Source organism: Entelurus aequoreus, linkage group LG15, assembly GCF_033978785.1.
Source record: "Entelurus aequoreus isolate RoL-2023_Sb linkage group LG15, RoL_Eaeq_v1.1, whole genome shotgun sequence".
In the NCBI taxonomy this organism is placed as follows: domain Eukaryota; kingdom Metazoa; phylum Chordata; class Actinopteri; order Syngnathiformes; family Syngnathidae; genus Entelurus; species Entelurus aequoreus.
The window spans coordinates 16,916,728-16,932,342 of record NC_084745.1 but is presented as its reverse complement, the minus strand read 5'-3'; the positions used below and the strand labels follow the sequence as shown (position 1 = coordinate 16,932,342).

At 43.7% G+C, this 15,615-nt stretch overlaps 1 protein-coding gene across 1 annotated transcript in view; it reads right to left on the bottom strand.

The window, feature by feature from the left end:
• LOC133630550 (serine/threonine-protein kinase H1-like) overlaps nt 1–14,962 on the bottom strand; it is a 50,144-nt gene extending 35,182 nt beyond the window's left edge. Inside the window, exons 1-2 of the mRNA XM_062022165.1 lie at nt 14,706–14,962; nt 1,622–2,312 (exon numbers count right to left, since the gene is read on the bottom strand). Of these exons, the coding sequence (XP_061878149.1) occupies nt 1,622–2,312; nt 14,706–14,962 (948 nt within the window). The remainder of the gene's footprint in view (nt 1–1,621; nt 2,313–14,705) is intronic.
• Between the last annotated feature and the right edge of the window lie 653 nt (nt 14,963–15,615).

The window sequence follows — 15,615 nt, the reverse complement described above, 5'->3', positions numbered from 1 at the left end:
TTGAAAAAGTTCCATTATCATTATTACACCAAAATAATGCAAAACCCAAAACCAGTGAAGTTGGCACGTTGTGTAAATCGTATATAAAAACAGAATACGATGATTTGCAAATACTTTTCAACTTATATTCAATTGAATAGACTGCAAAGACAAGATACTTAATGTTTGAACTGAGAAACTATTTTTTTTTTTGTGCAAATAATCATTAACTTAGAATTTAATGGCAGCAACATGTTGTAAAAAAGTTGGCACAGGGGCATTTTTACCACTGTGTTACATGGCCTTTCCTTTTAACAACACTCAGTAAACGTTTGGGAACTGAGGAGACCAATTTTTGAAGCTTTTCAGGTGGAATTCTTTCACATTCTTGCTTGATGTACAGCTTAAGTTGTTCAACAGTCTCCGTTGTGGTATTTTAGGCTTCATAATGCGCCACACATTTTCAATGAGAGACAGGTCTGGACTACAGGCAGGCCAGTCTAGTACCCGCACTCTTTTACTATGAAACCACACTGTTGTAACACGTGGCTTGGCATTGTCTTGCTGAAATAAGCAGGGGTGTCCATGAAAAAGACGTTGCTTGAATGGCAACATATGTTGCTCCAAAACCTGTATGTACCTTTCAGTATGTGCCTTCACAGATGTGTAAGTTACCCATGTCTTGGGCACTAATACAATCCAGATGGTTCTTTTCCTCTTTCTTCTGGAGGACACGACGTTCACAGTTTCTAAAAAACAATTTGAAATGTGGACTCGCCAGACCACAGAACACTTTTCCACTTTGCATCAGTCCATTTTAGATGAGCTTGGGCCCAGCCAAGCCGGCAGCATTTCTGGGTGTTGTTGATAAATGGCTTTCGCTTTGCATAGTAGAGTTTTAACTTGCACTACAGATGTAGCGACAAACTGTAGTTACTGACAGTGGTTTTCTGAAGTGTTCCTGAGTCTGTGTGGTGATATCCTTTACACACTGATGTCGCTTTTTGATGCAGTACTGCCTGAGGGATCAAAGGTCACGGGCATTCAATGTTGATTTTCAGCCTTGCTGCTTACATGCAGTGATTTCTCCAGGTCTCTGAACCTTTTGATGATATTACGGACCGTAGATGGTGAGATCCCTAAATTCCTTGCAATAGCTGGTTGAAAAATGTTGTTCTTAAACTGTTGGACAATTTGCTCATGCATTTGTTCACAAAGTGCTGACCCTCGCCCCATCCTTGTTTGTGAATGACTGAGCATTTCATGGCAGCTGCTTTTATACCCAATCAACCGTTCCCAATGAGTCTGTTCACCTGTGGGATGTTCCAAATAAGTGCTTGAGGAGCATTCCTCAACTTTCTCAGTCTTTTTAGCCACTTGTGCCAGCTTCTTTGAAACATGTTGCAGGCATCAAATTCCAAATGACCTAATATTTGCGAAAAATAACAAAGTTTACCAGTTCAAACGTTAAGTATCTTGTCTTTGCAGTCCATTCAACTGAATATAGGTTGAAAAGGATTAGCAAATCATTGTATTCTGTTTTTTTTTTTACGATTTACACAACGTGCCAACTTCACTGGTTTTGGGTTTTGTATTTTATGTGCCCGTCATAACCCGATCTACCGAAGTTAGAAGACCGTACCTCTCCATGGAAGCTGTATTTCCCTCTGAGAATGGATCTGTAGAGTCGCCGGCGGGAGTCGTCCTCAAAGGGCATGGACCCGCTCAGCACGATGTAAGCGATCACTCCCACAGCCCACATGTCCACCGCGCAGGAATACGGGCGCCTGAGCACCACTTCCGGGGCCATGTACTCGGGGGTCCCGCATGTCGTTCTTAAGGACCAGGTACTGCTTCCCCCGGTACCACGTGGCGCTTCAGACCCGCTAAAAGTAGCCAATCCGAAGTCCGTCACCAGCAGGCGGGAGTCGGTGCCCGGGTGGTAGTAAAGAAGATTCTCAGGCTTCAGATCTCTGTGAGTGATACCCAGAGAATGGAGGTAGCCCACGCCGGCAAGAACCATCCGTAGGGCCCGGGTGGCGTCCTGCTCGGTGTACTGCCCCTTGCTGACCACACGGTCCAACAGTTCACCGCCGGTGGCCAACTCCAGCACGGCATAGACCCGTCGCTGCCCTTGGAAGACCTCCACCAGCCGGATCACGTTGTCGTGGTTGACCCGTCGCAGCACCGCCAGCTCGGCCGCGCACACCTCCCGCGCCTGGGGGGCCTCCAGCTCCATCAGCTTTATGGCGAAGGGGCGGCGGCTGGTCCTGTGCTCGGCCCGCACCACCCGGCTGAAGCTGCCGCGCCCGATCAGCGCCTTGATGTCGTATCTGTCTGGGCAGAATGGGGACGCCGGTGAGTCATGGGGGTGTGACTCAGCATCTGGTGTCACATCTGGATCACGTTCTCATTGTGGCAATGATGGCAGAAATTCTCACTGATGGTTAGAGGCCCTCTATTACGTAAACGCCATGTTTTAATGAGCAGCACCGCTTGTATTTAGGTGTACAAACAGGATCGATAGAGCGAGTTTTTCCTTGCCGCTATCGCCAACATTAAATACATTTGATGCGCTATTATACTGAAGTTACTTCTTAATCTCCATCTCATTGCTAATTTGCGCCATTTCTAAAGTCCCTAGTAAAGTTCTGACGTTTTATGTCATGTAGGAAGTACCTCCTTCCGCAGGCTTCGCTACACGTCTTAAAGAAAAAGTTTGTTTGCAACTTGCTCAAAAATAAAACATTTTAACCAACAGCATTAAGTTCAAGTACCCATGATTGACACACACACACTAGGTGTGGCGAAATTATTCTCTGCATTTGACCCATCAACCTTGATCACCCCCTGGTAGGTGAGGGGAGCAGTGAGCAGCAGCGGTGGCTGCACCCTGGAATCATTTTTGGTGATTTAAAGGCCTACTGAAAGCCACTACTACCGACCACGCAGTCTGATAGTTTATATATCAATGATGAAATCTTAACATTGCAACACATGCCAATACGGCCGGGTTAACTTATAAAGTGACATTTTAAAATTCCCGGGAAATATCCGGCTGAAACATCGCGGTATGATGACGTATGCGCGTGACGAAGTCCGAGTAACGGAAGTTATGGTACCCCGTAGAATCCTATACAAAAAGCTCTGTTTTCATTTCATAATTCCACAGTATTCTGGACATCTTTTGCAATTTTTTTAATGAACAATGAAGGCTGCAAAGAAGACAGTTGTAGGTGGGATCAGTGTATTAGCAGTGGACTACAGCAACACAACCAGGAGGACTTTGTTGGAGCGCTAGCCGCGCTAGCCGCGCTAGCCGCGCTAGCCGCCGACTTCACCTTGACTTCCTACGTCTCCGGGCCGCCAAACGCATCGGGTGAAGTCCTTCGTCCTTCTGCCGATCGCTGGAACGCAGGTGAGCACGGGTGTTGATGAGCAAATGAGGGCTGGCTGGCGTAGGTGGAGAGCTAATGTTTTTAGCATAGCTCTGTGCAGTCTGGTTGCTAAGTTACTTCAATGGCGTCGTTAGCACAGTATTGTTAACCTTCGCCAGCCTGGAAAGCATTAACCGTGTATTTACATGTCCACGGTTTAATAGTATTGTTGATTTTCTATCTATACTTCCCGTCAGGGGTTTATTTATTTTGTTTCTATATGCAGTTAAAGCAAGATGCTATCACGTTAGCTCGTAGCTAAAGCATTTCGCCGATGTATTGTCGTGGAGATAAAAGGCACTGAATGTCCATTTCGCGTTCTCGACTCTCATTTTCAAGAGGATATAGTATCCGAGGTGGTTTAAAATACAAATCTGTGATCCACAATAGAAAAAGGAGAGTGTGGAATCCAATGAGCCAGCTTGTACCTAAGTTACGGTCAGAGCGAAAAAAGATACGTCCATCGCTGCCTCTCAAGTCATTCACTGTAACGTTCCTCATCTACGAATCTTTCATCCTCGCTCAAATTAGTGGGGTAATCATCACTTTCTCGGTCCGAATCTCTCTCGCTCCATTGTAAACAACGGGGAATTGTGAGGAATACTAGCTCCTGTGACGTCACGCTACTTCCGGTACAGGCAAGGCTTTTTTTTTATCAGCGAGCAAAAGTTGCGAACTTTATCGTCAATGTTCTCTACTAAATCCTTTCAGCAAAAATATGGCAATATCGCGAAATGATCAAGTATGACACATAGAATGGATCTGCTATTCCCGTTTAAATAAAAAAAAATCATTTCAGTAGGCCTTTAACCCCCAATTCCAACCCTCGATGCTGAGTGCCAAGCAGGGAGGTAATAGGTCTCATTTTTACAGTCTTTGGTATGATTAGTGGTTTATTTAACCCTTGTGTGGTGTTCGGGTCTGTGGGACCAGTTTTCATTTTTCATTAAAAGAAAAATGACACAATTAACTAATTTTTCAAACTGAGACTCACTGACTTTGGCTCATTTTCTGTGAAGAACATATATCACAATACATATTTAATGACCACACACCATACACCCCCCCTACACATTTCTATTACATATAAGATGTCCGGGTCCACTGAACCCGGGGCTAATAGAAGTGTGGAAATTGATGTTCTTTGTACCACACACACACACACACACACACACACACACACACACACACACACACACACACACACACACACACACACACACACACACACACACACACACACACACACACACACACACACACACACACACACAGTAGGCCTAGACAGGAGGAGGACCGAGTGTAGGTACACAGAACATCAGAGGGTCAAATGTGCGAGAAAATGAGAGCAGACAGTGTTGACAAACAATGTTGCAACCTTGTGTGGGGACCGTAGGTGCAGAAAGACAAAAGAAGAATCCCTGTGGGATGCAGAAACTGGCAGAGAAATTTTCCGTGCAACGTTCATATTGTTGTTATTCAGCTAGCGTTTATGGGTCTTATGGACCCGTTGCATCTTGTGGCTTTTAATGCCTCACAATCAAAGACTTTTATGTTAAAATACTGAACAGATGTTTATTGGGATAAGGCAAACATCTGTTCAGTATTTTAGCATAAAAGTGTTTGATTGTGAGGCATTAAAAGCCACACAATGCAACGGGTCCACCGGACCCACAAACGCTGGCTGAGTAACAACAATATGAACATTACACAAGGGTTAAAAGTGTTTGTATTTTTCATTACTACTAAATATAGTGAAGAATTGGTCTGGCGTTCAATTCAATCATAGCTAACGTTAGCTATCCAAATCGCTAGCTAGCTAACGACAACACAAAGCTAACGCGCGTGTTACGTGCGGGCAGAGTTGATGTCGTTACAAACTAAAGGTGTCACAAGTTGTTGGTGACGAACCCCAAGATGCAGAGAAGGCAGGATTGGTGCAGGAAAACATGATTTATGTCGAAAATAAGAAGGTAAAACACAAACCAGGAACTAGGAATAGCCAAACTGAAAACAGGAACCAGCAAACGGAAAAACTGGAAACAGCTAACGGCTAACAGGATAACACGAAACAAGAGCTAGGAGACAGCAAACTGTAAATAGCTATTAGGAACAGCTTACCGCAAACAATGAGGGTGACAAGTAGTAGCTCCAACGACAAGTAGTAGACATCGACAAGTATTAGCGACAATGACGATCGACAATCATCGACAGCAACAAGTATTACAAAGACAATACTCCAGCTCAGACTGGCTGGCAAGGCAGGTTTAAATAGCATATGACTGATTGACACCAGCTGTGGCCAGGTGCCCATCAGTCGCAGCTGAAGGAACACAGCGCTCAGGGAGACAAGCAGGAAACAACCAAAATAAAAGCGCTGACAGGAAATAAAGACAAACACAGAGGAAAAACTAAAACATAACCAAACTGTCAGGGACAAGCCTGACAGTAGCCCCCCTTCCCATAACGGATACCAGACGTTCTAGAAACCCCCTCCCCCTCCAAAAAAAACAGTCCAAAGTCACGAGAGGGTGGAGGGAGGACAAGGCGGTGGGCCGCCAGGCCAAGTGTCCCCGCAACCAGCGGGGAAGAGTCAGGTCAATTGGCGAGGCGGCTCGTCCGCCGGCGTGGGAGGACCCACCGGAGGCGATGGTGGCGCCCTCTGCTGGCCCACCGGAGAGGATGGTGGCGCCCTCTGCTGGCCCACCGGACAGGATGGTGGCGCCCTCTGCTGGCCCACCGGACTGCATGGTGGCGTCTGTTGCAGACCCACTGGAGTGAATGGCGCCGTCTGTTGCAGACCCACTGGGTAGGAAAGTAGCTGTGCCTCCCCAGCTGCACAGCTACTCATAGCCCCCCCCCCAAGGGACGGATCCCAGACGTCCCCCGAGAAGCCAACACAGGACAGGGATGGGTGGGAGGGATTACAAAAAGAGGCAAAGCATTTCCTCGATTCGGCCATCAATGTTAAAGCATTGTTAAGCCTCTCTGCCATCGAAATCTCCGCGGGGTTCGTGTTAGGCTGGAGTATTCTGTCACAAGGTGTTGGTGACGAACCCCAAGATGCAGAGAAGGCAGGCTTTGTGCAGGAAAACATGATTTAATGTCCACAATAAAGAAAAAACACAAACCAGGAACTAGGAACAGGCAAACTGAAAACAGGAACCAGAAAACAGAAAAACTGGAAATAGCTAACGGCTAACAGGATCTGGCTAACAGGATCTGGCTAACAGGAAAACACAAAACAAGGAGCTAGGAGACAGCAAACTGTTAATAGCTATAAGAACCAGCCAACAAGGAACAGCTTACCGCAAATAACGACATCGACGAGTATTAGCACAACAGGTAGTGATGACAATACTCCAGCTCAGACTGGATGGCAAGGCAGGTTTGAATAGCATCTGGCTGATTGACACCAGGTGTGGCCAGGTGCCAATCATCCGCAGCTGAGGGAACACAGCGCTCAGGGAGACAAGCAGGAAACAACCAAAATAAAAGCGCTGACAGGAAATAAAGACAAACACAGAGGAAAAACTAAAACATAACCAAATTGTCGGGGACAAGCCTGACAAAAGGCAGCGAGAGGACAGAATACACCGTCAATTCCAGACTATAGGCCTACTTTATGGATTTTTCTTGCTGACGTCAATAATCAAAAATATTCTATACATAAAACCAAAAACACTGACAAGGTGTTTTATTGTTTGTGCTATGGCACCATCTTTTGGACGAATTCGCTCACTGCAGGTGCTGCAGTGTCCTTCCATTTATCGGTAGTGTTTTATATTTATTTATTTATTTTTAGCCGGAATGTTGTTCAGTCTTCAAGCCGTCCATAGCGTTTCTGCTCGTATGGATTCTTCATTAAATACTCCAGGCAAACTTTTCAAGTTTTACAATATAACTAAAACAATTATCACTTACTAAACCCTCCCATGTGTGATGTCTGTAGGACTGTTTTCAGGAATATTTGTACGTGCTATCGTCATGTAATGACGCTAGCGTCGTTAGCGTTAGCTAACACGTTTACAAGTGTCTGTGTTAGTATTATTAACTTACAATGGCATTCTTTTTGTATTGTTTTAGTTTCACAAATTCCTCAGTAAACTCACCAAAACGTCACCGTGGATTAATTGAGTCTGTTTAGCTGATTGGAGAACTAGCTTCCGCAACTGGTGGGTCAATGACGATGACTTCTGTTTTGTTTGATCAGCCGTTTTACTGCCGTGTTGCAGACACCGTTTGGAAACATTTGCAGACTCTTACTGTGCAAATAACTCATGTTGCAACGAATATATCTACGATGCTGCTAAAAAGAGGAAAAAAAAAAGTTTCTTCTAAAATTTAGTGTGTGTGGCTTGTATCCAAGTATGCTCTATAGTTTTAGAGATTTAGTTGTTCTTTTCTGTCTTGCCACTGGTGAGGGCGGTCGCATCTCTCTCCGCTCCCTCCTTCCCTGCTTGCTCTCTTTGTTTTTGTCTTGTTGAACTATTTTGAAGCCTCTTTTCTTGAGCTGTCCTCAAATCTAAACATCAAAATGAATTTGATCAACTGGACTCTCGACGCAATTGACACAGTCTTTTCGACAAGGAAAAGAGGCTCGGGGGAGCCTGGCTGCCCTGATGGAACCATTGCTGCGGGGTACGTGAGAGATTCCTGGAATACTTGGAGAATCATGTGCCTCTCAGTCCTTTCCATCGAGGACGTGGAAGACATCTACCTATTTGGAGCTGTGATCGCAGGGCATTTGCTGATTGGGCTGGGCATTGCTCTGGTGTATCGTCAAATTCGGAAGACGATGGCAGCCACTCAAGGGGCCAACAGGCTGTTCAACGCAATGGAAGGATTGGGTCGTGCTGTGGGATCACAGACTGGAGCGATTGCTGATTTGAATCGCAAGGTAGATTCGATCTTGATGATGTTACAGAAAGAATAAATTGGAATTGTCAGAGCCAGCATATAGAGCAGGAATGTCATTGTTTTGACTGCTCGAAGAAAAAAACAACATCTTAATCTACGATTTGACTCCCTCGAATGGCCTTGAGGAACAGGCTGTTTCAAAACACTCCCCCGAGGACTCCTCAAAGATGGACGCTTTTGACCTTTCCCTTTTCTCCAAAAGCACCTGGGTCGGACTCTTGAACTCTTGAACTCTTGGGGCCGGCCTCGGCCCATAAAGACAATCCAACATCTCACCCAAGTTAATTGGGCATACATGCACGCACATACCCTTCCCCAATCAACGCCTTCACCACTGCTTTATTCCTCCGGGGTTGTGGGGGCTGAGCAGCGCTCAACAGCAGCTGCTGGCCTCCAAGGTCCTGTTGGATGACTTTGTTGCGAGTTTGTTGTGATTAAATGTACCTTGTTTATGTGTGCCATGCTATGTGAGGTTTTTTTCCTCGGACTCAGTCTGGACCATTCCTGAGGGTCCAGCCTCAGACTGATATTTTTTTTTACTTCCACCCTCCCCCCAATGTCACCTTTTTCCCACCTTTTTGAGGAGCGCCTAAGTGAGGCTGATCCGTTGGCGGTCCCGTCTTGTCTCCCTGTAACGTATGTCTGCTCTTAGCGGGATTGTGCCGAAAATGTAATTTCAGTTCTTATGTGTCTTGTACATGTAAGAATGGACAATAAAGCTGATTGATTGATTCTTCAGCAATTATGCTAACATAGCATGATGGTAAATTGTGGGTGTAATGTTAGCATGTCGCTCGCATAGCTATGCTAGTGTTGCTAACGTTTCTGTCCTTCTGTCACACTCGTTGTTTTATTTGATGTACGCCAACTATTACAAAACCCAAAACCAGTGAAGTTGGCACGTTGTTTGATTTGTAAATGAAAACAGAATACAATGATTTGCAAATCCTTTTCAACTTACAGTATATTCAATTGAATAGACTGCAAAGACAAGATATTTAATGTTCGAACGGAGAAACAACATTTTCTTTTTTCAAATAATCATTAACTTAGAATTTAATGGCAGCAACACATTGCAAAAAAGTTGGCACAGGGGCATTTTTACCACTGTGTTACATGGCCTTTCCTTTTAACAACACTCAGTAAAAGTTTGGGAACTGAGGAGACCAATTTTTGAAGCTTTTCAGGTGGAATTCTTTCCCATTCTTGCTTGATGTACAGCTTAAGTTGTTCAACAGTCCGGGGGTCTCCGTTGTGGTATTTTAGGCTTCATAATGTGCCACACATTTTCAATGGGAGACAGGTCTGGACTACAGGCAGGCCAGTCTAGTACCCGCACTCTTTTACTACGAAGCCACGCTGTTGTAACACGTGGCTTGGCATTGTCTTGCTGAAATAAGCAGGGGCGTCCATGATAACATTGCTTGGATGGCAACATATGTTGCTCCAAAACCTGTATGTACCTTTCAGCATTAATAGTGCCTTCACAGATGTGTAAGTTACCCATGTCTTGGGCACTAATACACCCCCATACCATCACAGATGCTGGCTTTTCAACTTTGCGCCTATAACAATCCGGATGGTTCTTTTCCTCTTTGGTCCGGAGGACACGACGTCCACAGTTTCCAAAAACAATTTGAAATGTGGACTCGTCAGACCACAGAACACTTTTCCACTTTGTATCAGTCCATCTTAGATGAGCTCAGGCCCAGCGAGGCCAACGGCGTTTCTGGGTGTTGTTGATAAACGGTTTTCGCCTTGCATAGGAGAGTTTTAACTTGCACTTACAGATGTAGCGACCAACTGTAGTTACTGACAGTGGGTTCATGAAGTGTTCCTGAGCCCATGTGGTGATATCCTTTACACAGTGATGTCGCTTGTTGATGCAGTACAGCCTGAGGGATCGAAGGTCACGGGCTTAGCTGCTTACGTGCAGTGATTTTTCCAGATTCTCTGAACCCTTTGATGATATTACGGACCGTAGATGGTGGAATCCCTAAATTCCTTGCAATAGCTGGTTGAGAAAGGTTTTTCTTAAACTGTTCAACAATTTGCTCACGCATTTGTTGACAAAGTGGTGACCCTCGCCCCATCCTTGTTTGTGAATGACTGAGCATTCCATAGAATCTACTTTCATACCCAATCATGGCACCCACCTGTTCCCAATTTGCCTGTTCACCTGTGGGATGTTCCAAATAAGGGTTTGATGAGCATTCCTCAACTTTATCAGTATTTATTGCCACCTTTCCCAACTTCTTTGTCACGTGTTGCTGGCATGAAATTCTAAAGTTAATGATTATTTGCAAAAAAAAAAAGTTTATCAGTTTGAACATCAAATATGTTGTCTTTGTGGCATATTCAACTGAATATGGGTTGAAAATGATTTGCAAATCATTGTATTCCGTTTATATTTACATCTAACACAATTTCCCAACTCATATGGAAACGGGGTTTGTACAAAATATCATCTGTTGTTTACCACTGCAAAGGACAGTAGGAAACATATTGTTTAACAAACTACCTCTCAATTGTGATGAAGAATGTTGGTCGTTCATTGAGCGGAATTATTTATACACACACAATATTGCTTGTTTGGAAGGCATAATGATCTATTTCACCATCAGTCCTGGCCGAATGAGTCATGAGAATCACGGCGCTCCACAGGTGGCCAACTTTATGTTTCAGTGTTTTGATGATGAAGAGAATAATTAGTTCCGGGCGAGGGAAGACATGCAATTAGCTGTTATTGTGTCACTCGGGAACGTTGGCATGGACTGCAAACGAGATAAAATAGGAGAGCGATGAAATAGGCCACCTGGATACACAAAAACAATGAAGAATTCCGTCGTTTATGTGAATTTGCTAGCAAACCAGAGTGTAGTACTTGGCTGCGGCCGGTTAGCGCTGTTGTGTAGAGCTAATGCTAGCTCGATGAGATGCCAGGAATTTCTCAGACATAGTCATTTTTGTATTTTTTAAAAAGTCACAAGTCCCAAAGTAGTGGATTTGAAGTTTGGGTCGGACACAAATTTCACAGTCACAATTTAGCAGGCTACATGCTAGGCTAGCTTACTCGCTAAATAGAAAAAAAACATTTTCAAATTTACAGCTGACTCTCGGATATTTGGCTGGGCTCCATGGAGTTATTTTAAAAAGTGAAGTGGAAGTGGTGTTTGACTCGTGTCTTGTGTAACGCACTGAACCGATACGGTACCGAATCCCGGTACCTGAGAATCGATACTAGTACACCACTGTACAAATGTTTGCATGTGTTAATCAATATTAATTGTTTTAGATAGTCAAATGGAATTTTTTATTGCAGCATTTTGTCATGTTTTGTGGTCTAGATCATGTTTTTTGTTATTTTCTGGTTGTTTAAGACTATTTTAGTTCCTGTTTACGCTCCCTTGTTTGTTTAGTCACCATGGCTACTCATTACTTTTCACCTGTCTCATTTGTTCGAATCACACCTGTCGCTAATCAGAGACTATTATTTAAGCCTGTTTGGCCAGTTAGTCGGGCTGGCGACATTATTCTGGATTTGCTCTGTGCTGACTTGTTTCATGCTTTGTTCATACTGCTCGTTCCATGCCTTGCCAAGTAAGTTTTTGTTTATTCATGTCACAGTTAGCGAATTTTTGTTTCATGTCCATTGTTTACGTTAAAGTATTAGTTTTGTTCCCTGCGTTAAGTTGTGCCTCCGCCTTGTGCGCCCTTTTGTTTTGTAGTACTTTTTGAAAGATTAAATCATGTTTTTACTGGCAAGCCTTGTCCGGTCAAGTCCGTTTGCAGTAAGCTGCGTAAAGATCCTCGTTATGACACATTTAAAAAATAGCCGTTTATGATACCTTCTGTCCAGTTGTTAGTGCTCAGTCATTCCCAAACAAGGATGGGGCGAGGGTCACTACTCTGTGAACAAATGCCTAAGCAAATTGTCCGACAGTTTAAGAACATTTCCCGACGAGTTATTGCAAGGAATTTAGGGATTTCGCCATCTAAGTTCCGTAATATCATCAAAAGGTTCAGAGAATCTGGAGAAATCACTGCACGTCTAAGCCTGTGACCTTGGATCCCTCAGGCGGTACTGCAAAAGCGACATCAGTGTGTAAAGGATATCACCACATGGGCTCAGGAACACTTCAGAAAACCACTGTCAGTAACTACAGTTCGTCGCTACATCTGTAAGTGCAAGTTAAAACTCTACTATGCAAAGGCAAAGCCATTTATCAACAACACCCGGAAACCAGAAATCATTGTATTCCGTTTTTATTTACGATTTACACAACGTGCCAACTTCACTGGTTTTGTGTTTTGTATATTAGCATCAAGCTAGCGCATTATTGGACAAGTGGAGCCTTACTTTACTTACGTTGGAGCGATTTTTGAGTCAATTTCTTTGTTGGAATTGAATATTGCAACATTATCGATAAGGAGTTGGGCTCAGCTCGCTGGAAGACTCAGCCAGAGTTTGGGTGTGATGTCACGCGCAACCCAGGTACCGAAACATGGCACTGTTGGATTTATTGTGAATCGGTCGGTGCCTAAAAAAAGTATGGGATTGGTAACCCATCCCTAAAAGTAATAGATGCCATATATAACAGACAACAACATAACTTTAAGGAGTGGGACAGATGACACAAGCGTTAGCATCACTAGCGCAGCTTTGTTAGCTACATGCTAACATATATATATATATATTTTTTTTTTCATGCTAACATATTTTACCAGCACCATCATGCTACGTTAGCATAAAAACCGAAGATAAACAAACCGATCAAACATACACCTCCCACGATAGTGAGCAGAGCTTTGTTTTAAGAGGTGTAGCGAAGCCTGAGGCCTTTTCTCTCAAAACAAGGCATACAAGCGAAGGAGATAATTGATTTTCTCTCACATTTGGCACACATATGCCTTTCAAACCTCAGTAAAAAGTCAAACGTCGATCTTTACACTCAATAATACAAAACCCAAAACCAGTGAAGTTGGCACGTTGTGTAATTCGTAAATAAAACCAGAATACAATGATTTGCAAATCCTTTTCAACTTATATTCATTTGAATACTCTGCAAAGACAAATTATTTAATGTTCGTTTAACAACACTCAGTAAACGTTTGGGAACTGAGGAGACCAATTTTTGAAGCTTTTCAGGTGGAATTATTTCCCATTCTTGCTTGATGTACAGCTTAAGTTGTTCAACAGTCCGGGGTCTCCGTTGTGGTATTTTAGGCTTCATAATGCGCCACACATTTTCAATGGGAGACAGGTCTGGACTACAGGCAGGCCAGTCTAGTACCCGCACTCTTTTACTACGAAGAGACGCTGTTGTAACACGTGGCTTGGCATTGTCATGCTGAAATAAGCAGGGGCGTCCATGATAACGTTGCTTGAATGGCAACATATGTTGCTCCAAAACCTGTATGTACCTTTCAGCCTTAATGGTGCCTTCACAGATGTGTAAATTACCCATGTCTTGGGCACTAATACACCCCCATACCATCACAGATGCTGGCTTTTCAACTTTGCGCCTATAACAGTCCAAATGGTTCTTTTCCTCTTTGATCGGTCTCCAAAAACAATTTGAAATGTGGACTCGTCAGACTACAGAACAATTTTCGACTTTGCATCAGTCCATCTTAGATGAGCTCGGGCCCAGCAAAGCTGGCACCGTTTCTGGGTGTTGTTGATAAATGGCTTTTGTTTTGCGTAGTAGAGTTAACTTGCACTTACAGATGTAGCAATGAACTGTAGTTACTGACACTGGTTTTCTGAAGTGTTCCTCAACCTATGCGGCGATATCCTTTACACACTGATGTCGGTTTTTGATGCCTGAGGGATCCAAAGTCACGGGCATTCAATGTTACGTGCAGTGATTTCTCCAGATTCTCTGAACCTTTTGATGATATTACAGACCGTAGATGGTGAAATCCCTAAATTCCTTGCAATAGCTCGTCGAGAAATGTTGTTCTTAAACTGTTCGACAATTTGCTCACGCATTTGTTCACAAAGTGGTGACCCTCGCCCCATCCTTGTTTGTGAATGACTGAGCATTTCATAGAAGCAGCTTTTATACCCAATCATGGCACCCACCTGTTCCCAATTAGCCTGTTCACCTGTGGGATGTTCCAAATAAGTGTTTGATGACCATTCCTCAACTTTCTCAGTCTTTTTTGCCACTTGTGCCAGCTTTTTTGAAACTTGTTGCACCCATCAAATTCCAAATGAGCTAATATTTGCAAAAAATAACAAAGTTTAATATAAGTTGAAAAGGATTTGCAAATAATTGTATTCTGTTTTTTATTTACGATTTACACAACGTTCCAACTTCACTGGTTTTAGGTTTTGAAATTAATTTCTATAGATTTTCCTACCTGGTTGTGACACGTGCGTCAAACTTGTCCTTGTATGTCTCGGGGTTAACCTGCTGCTGCTGCTGCTTATCGCCGCACAACTTATCTGATGGGAGGTTCTTCCCTTTGGTGGAAAACCACCCGCCATTGTCCGTCTTCTTCTTGGGGTCCTGATTGCCGCCATGGTGGTCCCCGCATGGCGCTCTGCTGAGGGCCACCAGCGACCGCACGACGCTCACGCAGCCCTTGGGCAGCACCTTGCTGGTCCCGCAGCCCATCGTTTCCAAAGTGCGGTGGTGCCAGGCGTCCCGCTGGAAGGAGAGTTAAGCCACGCCCACTGAGAGAAAGGGTCAAGCAAACAGAAAGTGTTTTGAAGCCATTGTCAGTGCTCAGGTGCGTTAAAGAACACAATGGAGCCACATGACAACAGCACACTTTGGCTCTTGCACCTACTTTCCATGAATGACCATAAAATGCCTATACATCATTTTAGTGCTGAATGTGTTGTCTGGGTCACACAAATGTATGCCTTTCAACTTGCCTTATGTCGCACTTTTTGCTAACTTTACCGAGTAATCCCTCATATTAGACTATTTTTAAAGTGAAGCTGTAAGTTCATCGTCTAACACGGCAACCCAAAATGTTGAAAGAGCCATATTGGACCAAAAATACAAAAAACAAATCTGTCTGGAGCCGCAAAAATTTAAAAGCCTTCTATAAGTTATATAATGAAATTAACACATGATAAAAGTGTCTATATTAGCTATATTAGCCTACTATCAAAATGACTATTTGCTGCAGGCTGACACAAATCTTCGTTGACAGAAATGTTGAAATGTAACATTTATTCTACACATTTTTACAACATTGGAAAACATTAGTAAAACGTAGGCTTCTCAGAAGGTGAGATAACTCCTGGAAATGACTGTCT